General features: G+C 41.2%; 1 protein-coding gene across 1 annotated transcript; it reads right to left on the bottom strand.

Moving 5' to 3' along the window:
- Positions 1-272: 272 nt before the first annotated feature.
- Positions 273-13,159, bottom strand: ARL14EP (ARF like GTPase 14 effector protein). Its single transcript, XM_081879289.1, has 4 exons — positions 13,052-13,159; positions 5,440-5,936; positions 3,977-4,107; positions 273-3,235 (listed from the first exon to the last, which is right to left on the bottom strand). Exons 2-4 carry the CDS (start codon positions 5,860-5,862, stop codon positions 3,007-3,009), a joined length of 783 nt encoding a protein of 260 aa, XP_081735415.1. The 5' UTR covers positions 5,863-5,936; positions 13,052-13,159; the 3' UTR covers positions 273-3,006.
- Positions 13,160-13,749: the final 590 nt, after the last annotated feature.

Below are 13,749 nucleotides of genomic sequence, written 5' to 3'. Positions count from 1 at the left end.
GCACTCCTAAGTGCAAGTAGATAAATAGGTACCGCTTTATAGCGGGAAGGTAAACGACGTTTCCGTGTGCTGCGCTTGTGCTGGCTCGCCAGATGCCGCTTAGTCACGCTGGCCACGTGACCCGGAAGTGTCTCCGGACAGCGCTGGCTCCCGGCCTCTTGAGCGAGATGAGCGTGCAACCCTAGAGTCGGACACGACTGGCCCGTTCGGGCAGTACCTTTACCTTTACCTATCTGGATGAACTTTAAAAAGAAGAATAATAGAACTAAATATGTGGCTCAAATAAATGTATTTATTAACAGGATTTGATAAATGATAAGAAATATAGGAATCTTCAGACGTGAGTTGACAAAGAAAATACCTAATATTTACTCAATAGTGTATCTTCGTTTGCAGCTGTCTAGTACTAGCAGTAATGTTTCAGTGTAAGTGGAGTAAGTTTTTCTGCATAACTAATCACTTCAGCATGCAGTACATACTATCTGTTAGTATTCATGGAATTGACCAAAGTATCTGTGCACAGAACTGCAACCTCTGTTTAATTAATGTTAATATCTGGAGCAGATTACCAATACATACCTATATCAAAATGAAAAGAAAAATATATTACTAATACATACTAGCCATTACACTGTATAACATTTTATAATAGATTAGTCACTGAAACACACGTTTAAGCATTTGAGGGTAAATTTGATCAATTTTTTGTTGAAGAAATTAGACAAACACAATATTTGCATTGCTGCTTTACATTTTGTTAGTGCCAGTAGATGTCAACACTAAGAAATTTAAGTTCAAGAGGATTTCATATTCCAGCATGCTGCAATGCGGCTTGCAGCTATTTATCTGCCAGTATCCAAATTTTTAAACTGATAGTGAGCTCATGCAGCATAATATCTTCTTCCTCTACGCCTTTCTACAATTCCACAAATTTACTCGGGGGTTCCTCAACCCCACAGAGCAGATTTTGAGAGGCTGCAGGAGCGAAGTTCTGATTGCATGATTAGAAGTCTGTTCTGCTCGCACCTGGACAGCTTTGGATAAAACCATATATATGTATCTCATTGTTCAGGTGTTCCCTTTAAGTACTTTTATTTTATTGTAAGCTTTGCAGAATGGCACTTTGCAGGGAGAGTAAAAAAATCCATCTGTTCAAATAACTTGCCAGCAGTTAGGCAGGCTCTAAAAACAGTTTTAGGTGATGGCTAGTTTTCTGTACATAGCTGTAAGAACTTTACTACATAACATATGAAATCAATCAAGTCAAGCAAAGTTGCACATAGTATTCTAAAATTATTTTACGGGTTTTTTTAAAAAATATTAAGTCTGTATTGATTCATACAATAGGGGGGGAAAGCCCAAAACCACAGTATGGTAATACCTTTATTAAGACCTATGAAAATGACTGTGTGATATTTTGGTTGGTCCCAATAAAGCTATTTGCATACTGAGGCTTTGGAGTTGATTTAGATAGAAAAATGCTTTTTTTAAAAAAAGATACCAAGTGAAGCAATTTTAAATTTAATAACCATTCCTACTGCGGATTTCTCTTTACAAGATGATTTGCTAATGCCCAATGTAGTCAGATATAATGCAGCCCCAGCAAAAGTCTTTTAAAGTACAGACATTTGCAAATTGTAAAAAAATGCAATCATAATTGATAATGAAATGGTTTCTATTCATATATAAATAAATGAACGCATACAAATACTGTAAAGACACAACTGACTTAATCCAGAAGCTCCTTGGATACACTCCAATGTTCTCAGACCTCATGGCCCCTCAATAAACATTTATATGTCAAATAAGGGAGTAGCTCCACGTGGGCCCCTCAAAGCAGTCATGGAACTCCAAGTTCAGGGCTATGGATTCAATTCCATCTCCTCCTGAATTTAGGGACAAACATCCACCAGCTCCTATGCAGCTTTCTTGCTTTGCATGACACAATTTGCCTTCCTAGGACACTACAGGTAACAGGATAAATTCCTGAACACAGGCGGAGTCAAACAAAACTCCTAGGATAATACTTAACAGGAACTTTTTAAGTCTTACACATTTTACCACCTAACCATCATTTTCAAATGGAAAATCATCTATCCTCAAGGGCAAGTTTAATTTACACAGATACAATTCCTTATTGCATATGGGGTCAAAACTATGAAAATGGCCCTGCAAAAAAATGCAGCCTTTTAATTGCTACTGAAAATAAATTCTGTACATATCCTTATGCAGAGCATCGGTGATTGCAATATAAAACACATTACTCCTGGTTCCCCATTTGTGCTCCTAATGTCCAAATTCAAATAATTAACTTGCACATATTCTTAAAGGCTAAATGGGATTGTGTTGTCATTCATCCTAGAAATTCTCTGTCCAACTGCCTAGAGACTCAAATATATAGTTCTCAAGTAACAAACCCATAATGGAAATGCTACCTGAGATTACATCTTTGGTTTATTATTTTCTCCTCATCAGTGAAATACTGTTGAAAACACAAGAAAGATTTGTATTCAGATTAAAAACAAAAACATGGAAATATTTCAGAGCGGTCCAATACTTTTCTTTGAAGTGGTACCATCTTCTCAAAAAGCCTTTTATCTGTTGTTAACATCTTCTAACCACCATGCAACATCATTATCAAATCACAAATCTACTATGTGCTAATACTGCTCATGGCTTCCAGCAATTAAAGTTATGAAATCAATGGTCACGTTTCTGAAATGGGCAACACTCCCAGGTGAAAAGAGGGGAGACGCTTGGGAAATGCATCTTTTCTACAGAGTACATGGTGCAAAATGCATAATACTGTTCTGATTAATCCACTTGCCCATTAATAAGGTTCTAGATTTTCTTTTTTGTAAGGGTGCCAAAAAGGGGAAATTAACTCTGAGCCACAACTTTCATATACCACTTCAAACACTAACTGGAAATTTGAACAAAGTTTATGCATTTTTGTAAGTGAAAACCTTTGGCATGTACGCTCATTACTTGAATTCAACGTGCAAGCTATACCGCTTGCTTATTCCTTATAATTTCTCCTCCTTCTATCTCAATTTGCTCATATAGCCACTTGCGATCACAGCGGCATTCAGGTCCACACTTGCTGGAGTCACACTTGGGACAAGCATAGAAACATCCTAGGCAATCTTCATCAAGACAGTCACAGAGGTCTATCCCACTATAAAGCAGAAGGCCTTGGCTATCGTACACTTTGCTCTTTGCTGGTATGAGTTGCCTGGAGGAGAAAGAAAGCAGAATTAACAGCAGTCTGTAACACTGGACTCCATTCTAAGTCACTGGCAATTCAGTTTAAATCTACTTTTAGGTGAATTTGCTCTGAATTTGCTAATCTTATGCCAAGAATCAAAAGCCATACATTACATTAGCCACAGAGACTGCCAATAAATTTCGGGCAAGTTTAGGTTCTAGGGAGGCACCATTACATACAGAAACATGTTGACAGAGTCTGTCCATGCAACAGGTTGTCATGTCTGTCATAGGCTATGCAATTCTGTTTCCTTTCTCTTTCCCTTTGCAATGGTGGACAGAATGTTTTAGGGTTCATTAATTTTGGGGAAGGGCATCAATACTATCTAAGGTGTGATCACATGTTATATCTGAAAGGAGTCTACTGATGCTGTGGACAACTCTAATCAACATTCACCTTCCTGCTTCAGTACAGAATTGATTTGTTCAGAACCACTTTGGAACAGAAAAGGCAGGATCAGTCACTTTTTAGCTATTCTGTGGATTAATTCAGATACTCCAACAGCATTATTGTGTGGCAATTCTTTATTCTTCAAGGTTTTTTCCATGCCCTACAATGGATTTTTATCACACCATTTCTATGCACTTGAATGAAAAGAGATTCTATCTACTTAAGCAGACTTGAAGCATGGTCCAGATGCAAATAAAGACTTTCCCCCAAGGGCATGAAAGCAAGGATAAGTGTAATCATCGGAGGAAAAGAGCTCACCTGTCTGAATTGTTGGATGTGCTTTTTGTCTGCAGCCTTCTTTTTTCCCTTTTGTTTGCTTCTGGAGCAAATTCAGAATGTCGTCCTGGATTAGCAAACTGTAAGGACTTCAAGGCCTTAGCTGTACGTCCCTGAACAGATACAGACAATTTCATTGGAACTATTAATACAAAGCTTAATGCATACACTACCAGAGGCTTGCTAATCAATTAGAATGCTGTCACTTCTTAGATAAAAAGAGGCTCAAAGCTGGGGCCAAATGTAAAAAAACCCTTTCCGTTGAGTGTCATTGCCTTCAAATGCTCAGTTCATTAATATGAAGGGGGATAAGGTTGAGATGCCCTCAATCCCTGTCTACATGAACAGGGTATCCACCAGCAATTGCTCTTGGTCAAGGAAGATTATTACAGGTTAATACAAAAAATTTGAACAAGTGGTTGCTGTATGCTGTGGCACAAAGCATCCCTCTCCCCCAACACACGTATTTTAATTTTATGACATCTTAGCCACCTGGCCACTCGTAAGGTCTCTCTAAACGGGCAGTAACACTAGGAAGTAAAAAAGCAATGGCAATTTCTTGTGGAGCAGGTAAGCGGGATATGAGTATATATCTAATGGTGCAAATTAATGGAAACAGAAATAGTGAAAGCCTACTTTAATAAGTAAACAGGACATATTTTCAGTTCTCTTTTGACCTCATCTTTAAAAAAATTATCTGCTGTATGTTTTCATTAGATGAAGACTGGAGAATAACTTCCATTTCAAAGTACATCTTCCATCATGCTGCTTTTTATTGCTAGGAATAGATACCACCCCCCCTCTATCAAGTGATGAAATAAGTTCTAAGGGGGCAGAATGATATCGATTCAATCCCATCAGAACTCCTACACTTTGCTCTGTTGTATGTGTAGACTAGATCTCATTGTTCCCCAAAGACTGCCGTGGTTCCAACTTTTATACATGGCTATGAATTAATCCACTTCTACTCAGTTTCACCATTCTAGTGTCAAGCCCTGCTCTTTCTTCCACATTAATCACGTTAGACTTGCTTAGGGCACATTCATACATATATGCATAACATATCATGTGAGGAACTGCAGCTACATGTATTAATGCTCTATTGCCAGTTACTACATTTGAGATGTGAGGTTATATCAGAGTGACTTTTGTTAAGTTTTGACTAATGATGGCTGTTTCACATAATTCTTCATGTTGCACTTATCAAGTGATGACCACACATGTGGAAATTGCACAGTATTTAGCATACCATTAGTACCTGAGGGTTAATTAATTAATAATAGCTATCTTAGTGATGCTCTACGTTAAGTACAGCCCAACCCACAGGCACAATTACTTCGAATTAAGGAACAGCATTTTCACTGGGGCTTGCTCTCAGGTAAGTGTGCACAAGATTGCAGCCTAAGTCCAATAGATAGGTGAAAAAAATTATCCCATATACATACGTCTGAATCAAGTCTCCTTCGCTGACGGTCTTCAGAATCAACCTCTGCACTTCCATTTATTATCTGTGTACATTTTTGACAAAGTTTCCAGCCAGGTATAAACTGCCGTCCAAACTTGGCACTTAGAACAGTTGCATCGTCTATGTCAATTGCATGCAAGTTTTTCCTTGAAAGCTTTTTGTGCATATTAAAAGGATCACAGCACGACTTTTGCAAGTCTTCATACCTATCAAGGTAAACTTTAGCATGATGGAAGCAGATTGTATCGTTCTCTGAAAGTGTTATCCCAGTCCTAAGCTGAAGGAGTAACAGATCAGTTGATGATAGTTCTTGCTTAGTCTTGAATCCAGTGTGACAGGTAAAGTATGTTTTATGGCAATCGCTGCTAGCTTGCAGCTGATTTCCTACTGAACATGGATCCATTTTACTTGACCAGTACAATATATTTGATTGTCTACAGTTTGTCTTTGTCGTCCTTAGCAGCTGTTACGATTAGCCTGGAGAAAGCAGTGAAGGAAATGAGATTCATGCTGCATACCTTTACTTTCAACTAGACCCAAAATAAAAACAAAACTAATATGGATGTTCAAGGATTCAGCTGAACTATACAATACAACTGATTGTGCAGGCAACTTTTGCCTTTGTCTTATGATCTGGAGGCAGCCATAAGATTTTGTACAAAACCTCTGCTACCAGAATGCATTAATCTGGGTAAAAACTGGCATCCGGAGCGCAGAAGTACAGCAGCTTCCATGATAGGTGTAGGCATGTTAATGAAACTGCCATACCATTTAAGAAGCATTTGATATGGAGACCAAAGGAATGCAAGTGGCTAGGACAAGTCTGTACTAGCCTCAATAAGTGGGTACGAAAGGAAGCTTAGCCTAGTTGAGAGTTAAGCCAGATGGATTGGCGTCCCTTGCCAATGAAAGGGTACTTTAAGAGCTACAGTGGCACTGACTTCCTCAAAGGCTGCTCACTGGTAAGACTGCCAAACCAATAACAGTTATCTGTATTAGTGTGACTGTTGGCATTATGAATCCCGAGCTTTCCAGAAAATAAGTTCAATTTCATCTGTCCAAAACAAAAAATGTCAAGTTGTTTAAAAATTCAAAAATCAAGGTTCTACCTAGGGTCTACTAACAGATCTGATGCAACAATCTCAATGTTTTCAAAACCTCAGGGTATGATTTAAACATAAAAATTATACTGATAGTAGTAGTCTAGTAGATGTCCTTGGGAAAGTAGTCTCAAGCCCATCTCTTGGATTCTTCCTGTGTAAAATTTAAGATGTGGACAGAAGCAGTTGGAACATGTGTCTTTGTACGAGGCATCTCATACACGCTATTCTGACTACACTAGGAGGATACACACAGGAGTATTCCCAAATTAGAGATGCACCTTCAGACCACATCCATTATCTATTTTAATTGAGGAGGAGGGAAGCATCCTTAAGAAAGTTTTTATGAAGATTTTCTAATGCAGTTCATATTCAAGCGGAAGGAAAAGCCAGTAATTTGCAAGGAGAATGATGGAAGCAAAGCATATATGCAGAAGCTATTAAGCAAGAAGTAACATTGCAGATATCTAAATTTTGCAGACAAGCTCCAAATCAGAGCAGCAAAAAAAATTAAAATCCCCTGCTGTTTTCCATTTCCATGAGTCATACATGTGCATGTGTCCATCCATGGTTCAAACTAGTTTTTCAAAAGGCCAAACTGAGATTTTACTCAGAACTAGGATCATTTTTAAGACATCTTCTAGTATTGGCACAGATATGGCATTTGTTTCAACTAATTTCAGAGACCAAAATTCAAAGAACACTGTGCTTATTATGCACATGGTCTGTACCAAATTTCTCTTCAGGCTGCAGCCTCTCACACTGCACTGAACGCCTCCTGATCTTCTAGAGCAGATTTTTCAAGAGGGCATGATAGAATTGCTCTCAAAAGTCCCGGATGCTTCGGCTGGAGACACTATCATTTTTCTTGTCTTACTTCTTAAGAAATATTGCATTTTGCATTCTCTTTTCAGGCTCAAGCCTTCGCAGCAACATGTCACAGGGAGCAACATATTCCCACCTCTGCAAGCATTTGCATTATGGGTGCGCAAGCATTTCACTTCTGCAGCTAAACACTGAACTTAGGCTTTTAATGGTTTGTTTAAGTTCCCACAAATTCACCACAAATTCCAATAGAACATTGCTTGTTTTCAAAAAATTATCTTACTAGTTTGAAGACCTCGTCCCATTTGGGATAGAGAAACAGATGTACAAAACTGTTTTCTGCTGTCAGACCCTGCTTAAAATGACAGGATCAAGATTTGAATAATGTTGTTACTGGCAATATTTTACCCTGATGAATGTTGCAACATCTGGCGCTTCAGTTTTGCTCACATTTAAAGAAAGGTAGGATAGAAGCAAATTTTAGTAAGAACAGAAGATGGCAAGACTATTACATTAATTTGCTGTTGGCGTGGAACTAAGCTAAACTGCTGATGCCCTATGAAATGCTCATTAAAACCATGGCAGGTGGTGCTAGAAAGCAAGCAAGCAACAACTGCTGGTGTTTACAGAAAGAATTTTTTAAAAGGGAGAAGGCACTACACCATCAGCAGCAGGACAGGGTAACAAGATGAAAGAGTAGGAGGAGAAATACCAGCAAATTCAGGATTACATTTTCCATTCTGGAGAACAGGCTTGTACTTTTACACTTCTACAACTCCGTTTTTAATGGACAGATTCTTCTGTGTTTGATTTTTTCAGTGTTCTTTAGCATGGCATCATGCAGTCTTCATCAACCACCCAAGGCAAAACCAGGGTGGAACAAACTGCAAAAATGCTTCAACACAACTGAAAGGCCCAGGCGAGTGTGCATTAGCACACAATACCAAAAGGGTTCAGATTTTTTATTGTGCATGGGTATTCTTTTGACCACTTTGGCATCACATAAGTGCTGAAGGATTTGTAGGAATTAGCTCTAAGGTGACAGATGCTATTTGTCACATGTCAACTTTCCTGGCAGTTATTCCTAGGAAACTAACCAAATTGCAAACTGTAGCAAACTTACTTCTGCACCCTACCCAGCACAGCTGCCTCCTCCCTTTCACCCTCCACAGTACTAGTCTAGCTATCTTTGCCTTGGAAAATAGGGAGGTCATAGCTAGAAAAATAATGCAACTGTCAAATTGCACCCATGATCTCTGGAGCATAGGAGTTTCACTGTGGAGCAAAGAGGATTGAGTGCCAGCAGAGACAGGGAAGCGAGCTGCAGGGAAAATGAGCAGTCAAGCGACAACTTTTAGCAAGGCACTTGGGATGATGATGCTTGGAAAAATTCTCACTAGCTCAACGAAATATTTTTAGGTGGCCAGACCATTCTCTGCTGGCAGGCTTTATGGATGTTGAGCATATTAAGAGTCATATTTTCTGCTGCTATAAATGGGATATATTTCTTTCAAATGCATTGTTATTGACTACTTTGAATTTTTTTTGATATGATACAGTATGTAATTGTATTAAGGGACGCGGGTGGCGCTGTGGGTAAAACCTCAGTGCCTAGGACTTGCCGATTGCATGGTCGGAGGTTCGAATCCCCGCGGCGGGGTGAGCTCCCGTCGTTCGGTCCCAGCTCCTGCCCACCTAGCAGTTCGAAAGCACCCTTAAGTGCAAGTAGATAAATAGGTACCACTTTATAGCGGGAAGGTAAACGGCGTTTCTGTGTGCTGCACTGGTGCAGGCTTGCCAGAGCAGCTTCGTCATGCTGGCCACGTGACCCGGAAGTGTCTCCGGACAGCGCTGGCCCCCGGCCTCTTAAGCGAGATGGGAGCGCAACCCCAGAGTCGGACACGACTGGCCCGTACGGGCAGGGGTACCTTTACCTTTACGTAATTGTATTATTTTTAGTGAGGCTGACTGAAGGTCCTTTTGACGGAAAAACAGAATTTAAATAAAAACAAAATTAAATTAAATAGTTTACATGTTGAAGAGTGAGTGCATTGGGAAGCAGGGGGCTGGGCCAGGATGCTAAACTGGTCAATGCATCCACTGACTAAGGCTGCATTCACTTGGCAGTTGATTCAGTTTTTACTCCTTTTCCGCAACTGCTTTAAGTTCTGCATTATATTTGAGCTTTCACATGAGCATCTTGGAACAGGACATGACTGGCTAGCTTTACACTGCAACATTTTGTTGCAGCTCCCACTTGTTCCAATAGTGAGCACAAGTGATCAAATACCCATGCGTTTGGGAGCACAACTGGGCCATCAAAAAAAATTAATCACAAAAAATTAGTTGTTTCTACATACTCAAGGGAATCTCCCCAAGCAAGTATATACATTTCAACACTAGGAAAAATATTTTTTAAACTGCAAAATGGCCTGACAATTCTTAGAATTACAGACTGTTGATAGCAGACTGAGAGGGGGGAGGGAGGGAGTTTAATGAACCAGGAATCAGACATACAGTAACCCTACTCAGGAGTTTTCCCCTCTGCCCATTTATCAACCATGGAAGATTATAGTTCTATATTACATGAGGAGCCTACATAAGTAGAAAAGGCTCTCCACCCCAGAAATTCAGTACATGGGAGTGCCACAGAAGTGAAAAGGCCAACAGCAAAGGAGTCAAGCAAAACATTAAAAAACAAAACAAAAAACCCCAAAGGAAACAATTCCAACCCACGCAGCCTAATGAGGACTTAAGAGCCATGGAGCATTGAATGCAAGTTGCAAAATAAAATATGGAAAAGGGGTTGGGACAGAGGATGAGAGTGAACTGGTCTGCTTAATCCCTACACTGCAGAGCATGGAGAACCTGTGGCCTTCAGTATGTTGTTGGACTACAATACCCATCAGTTCTAGCCAGGGCCTTTTGGGTGGCTGTTCTCAGAGTCTGAACTCCCTCCCAAGAGAAGTTAGACTTGCTCCCTCTCAGGAGTCCTCCTGCCAGACACCTTGTTTCAGCATGCTTTTGAAAACTGACAGTTTGTAATGAGCAGATGGGTACCACACTGTTTTTGTTTCTGTGATTGCCCATCCATAGTTTTAGTTCTACTAATGTTTAATTTTTTAATACCCCCCCCCCCCCCGTTTTTAGTTGTTCTTATTTTATCTGTGAGCCCCTGTCAAGGGAAAAAGGCGGGGTATAAACAAACAAATATAATAGTAGTAGTAGTAGTAGTTACAGAAGATGGAAGTTGCAGTTCAACAAGACTTGGAGGGATCACAGGTTTCCCACCAGCTCTACTGAGGATATTATCTTGGAAGACAGCATTGCTGACTAGCTGGCACCATGTATTGAGAGTAGAATTTTTATGTGAGGGAGGTTACGTTATTTAGTTCTGCACTGTATACTTGTAATGGAGGCAGTAGCAGCATTCAGTTTCTTAGAAGAAAGAAGCACAGAGCCCAAACAGTTTATGTCACCTGTCCTATAAGCTTTTCTTTCATTCTTGAGGCAAACTACACTTGTTCAGCAGAAAGAGAAACAGACTCTGAATGTGCTCGGTGGTACTTTTAACATACTGCTACTGGCTGGTACAATAATCACCAGTAACAAAGCACTGTTCAAATATGTATAAACCCATCACCTGGACCCTACCAAGGTCATTTTTAGAGGATGCAGTAGAATTGAGAGCATGCTCAGAAGAAGAAAGGAAAACTCCTGCAAACAGCTCTGAACCAGGCGATCATAAGACACCAAGAAAAGGGGAAAGAAGGGAGAAGCTCTCCATTGATTACTGATTGTACCTCTGGTCATATGCCTAAAGGTAACCTAGAAGCCAGCAATTATGGCAAACGTGCTACAACACATATTAAAGCAAAGCAGATATTACATATACAAAAAGTTTTACAAAATACAGAAAGCATATAAAGCACATGAATTTATAACACAAAGAGGCAATCCTAATAGAACATATAGCTGCATACAGATCTTTGCTTTTTGTACTGCAGCCGGAGTGCTTTAAATTACTGTGGCACTAGTCCTGATCTGGTATCAGTAGCTCAATTGCTATGAAAATGTAATGGTGTAGGTGTGGAAGAAAAATAGGCTCCTCAACACAAGGGACAGGCCTGTTTGGATGATTTTCCTATCATCTCCACAAAGCTACAGGCTGCATGGAACAAAACTGGGTTTGCAACCAAATGTACACTCAAAGAGCTGTAATTTACTATTAAATTTATATACTGCTTAATTGCCAAGGTGGCCTTTAAGCAGTTTACTATCAATGTTTCCTGAGTTTTTCACATTTATAGTTAGCACATCTCTAATGTATAAATGTGGTATTTACTAGAACTACAAATGCAGACTGGCTCTCATATTAGTCCCACAAAAGTGAAGTGGCTAAATTGACTAAAACAGCTTGAAGCATTTGTCTACTCAAATGAAGGCCCAGTCTCTAAGAGACTGCATGCACACAGATTTGGACAACTATACACTGTATTGGCCTGAATATAAGCCTCACTCCCCCCCCCCCAAATTCCAACCCTGAAAAGTTAAAGTGCAGCTTATATTTGCAACCTTACGGTATGCAGCCAGGAACGTGGGTAAAACAGTGCCTGTACATAGTCCCCCATCCTCTCCCCCAAGGCCGGGAAGGGAGAGAGTGAGGAAGGGGAAAGGCAGCCAGCAATGCAGCGCCCCCCCCCCCCGTATGCAGCCAGGAGCATTTGGGTATCCCCCCCAATTTTAAAGGTGTGGCTTATATTTGGTGTGGCTTATATTTGGGCCAATATGGTATTTCCTTCATATATTTAAAGGGCCTGTGATTTTCACACTCAAAATATCGCACGTGTATATATTACTAGAGTCAGTCACAGTCTGTTTTGCAAAACATGAGAAACTAGCGGAAAATTCACAAAAACAACTGAATGTGATAGTGGCAAGCGTACCTTCAAGTCTGTGAAAAGTTATTGACTGAGGATATGTCAAAACAGTCAAGTTCCATCTACATAACCTCAGTCTCTACCTTTGGTTAACTTTTCCCAATTTACCACAGAACCCAATCAAGGCTATTTTCCAAATTATGAATTAACAAGGGGGAAAGTTATGTTCCAGGGAACATTCTGTGTGAAAAAGAACCAGTAGAGCATTTAACTTTTTTTTTTTAATTTCAAAGTGCACGTGTCTATACATGTGTGTGTGTGTGTGTGGACACACACACACACACAGTATATGCATCTTTCTCCGCGTTAATTGTGTATTCCTGGTAACATTTCACAGCCTAACCTACCTCACAAGATTGTTGTGAGGGCAACAATAAATACGGGCGGGGGAAAACTCAAAGTCTTTCGAGCTCCCGCGTGGCGCAATGGTTACAGCGCAGGTCTATGACTTGGGGGGAGGCCCGGGTTCGAGTCCCCGCTCAGCCGTGCAGCTCAGTGGGGATGAAATGGGGGAGGAGAACCATGTGCACCGCCTTGAGCTCCTCGGAACAAAAGGCGGCCTATAACTGCGACCAATTAAAAGCACAGCAGGATAAGAAGCGCTAACAAATCTAGCGTATTAGCGACTCCCAACGTTCCCCGCGTCGTTAAAATCACGCGCACGTGGGGAAACAGCATTATGCTTGCAAAAGCTTTACGGCTTCCCTGCTCCTCCTCCGGCGCCTACCTTCACATAGGCTCTCCTGCGGCCCTGTCCCGCTCCCACCCCAGCGCTGGCCTCGCCCGTGGCCGCCATGAAGCCGACTGGCCCCACCAGCGACGCGTCGACGGAAGGAAACGGCAGCCCGCGAGGAAAAGCGGCAGCCTCACAGATTCCCTATCGCGACTTCCGGCTCCCGAGCACTTGTTGGCGGGGGTCCGCCATGTGCGGGGCAAGAGAAGTGGAAAGGGAAAAGCAGCCTTCACTTCAGACGGGCCGTGTGGTCGCAGCGCGTTCTCCGGGATTGGCCGAGGCTTCCAAGAACGTGGTTATTTTGTTGGGAGGCGCGGAGCTTTGTTCGCTGAACTCTTGCCGCCGCGTAGGCAGAAGTTCGGCACGACGGGCACTCCTCCGTCAGTATGGGACGCTAACAAGGAAGGTCGCGCTTTTCTGCCCTTTATGTACGGCTCAGCAGAAGACCAGCCACTTGAAACTACCATGTCAAAGCGTATTTCCAATAAGCTTTTGGCAGGCGCTTGCTCCTTCGCTTCGGTATTTTTGGAGAGAGTGGAGGAGTCAAATGTGCACCTTCGTTCTCTACAACATTTGTTCAACAGTCCTCTTTTCCCTTTCCGGTCAAGTGAATGAACGTTACAGCTAATTTAGCAGCGGCGCATGCGCAGCAAACTTCCCTTCTTCCTTTCCCCGCGCTATGAAAACACAGC

The sequence above is a fragment of the Podarcis erhardii genome (assembly GCF_964252035.2).
Source record: "Podarcis erhardii genome assembly, chromosome: 1".
Lineage (NCBI taxonomy): Eukaryota > Metazoa > Chordata > Lepidosauria > Squamata > Lacertidae > Podarcis > Podarcis erhardii.
Note: the sequence above shows the minus strand (reverse complement) of the source record. Positions and strands in the feature narration are given on the sequence as shown.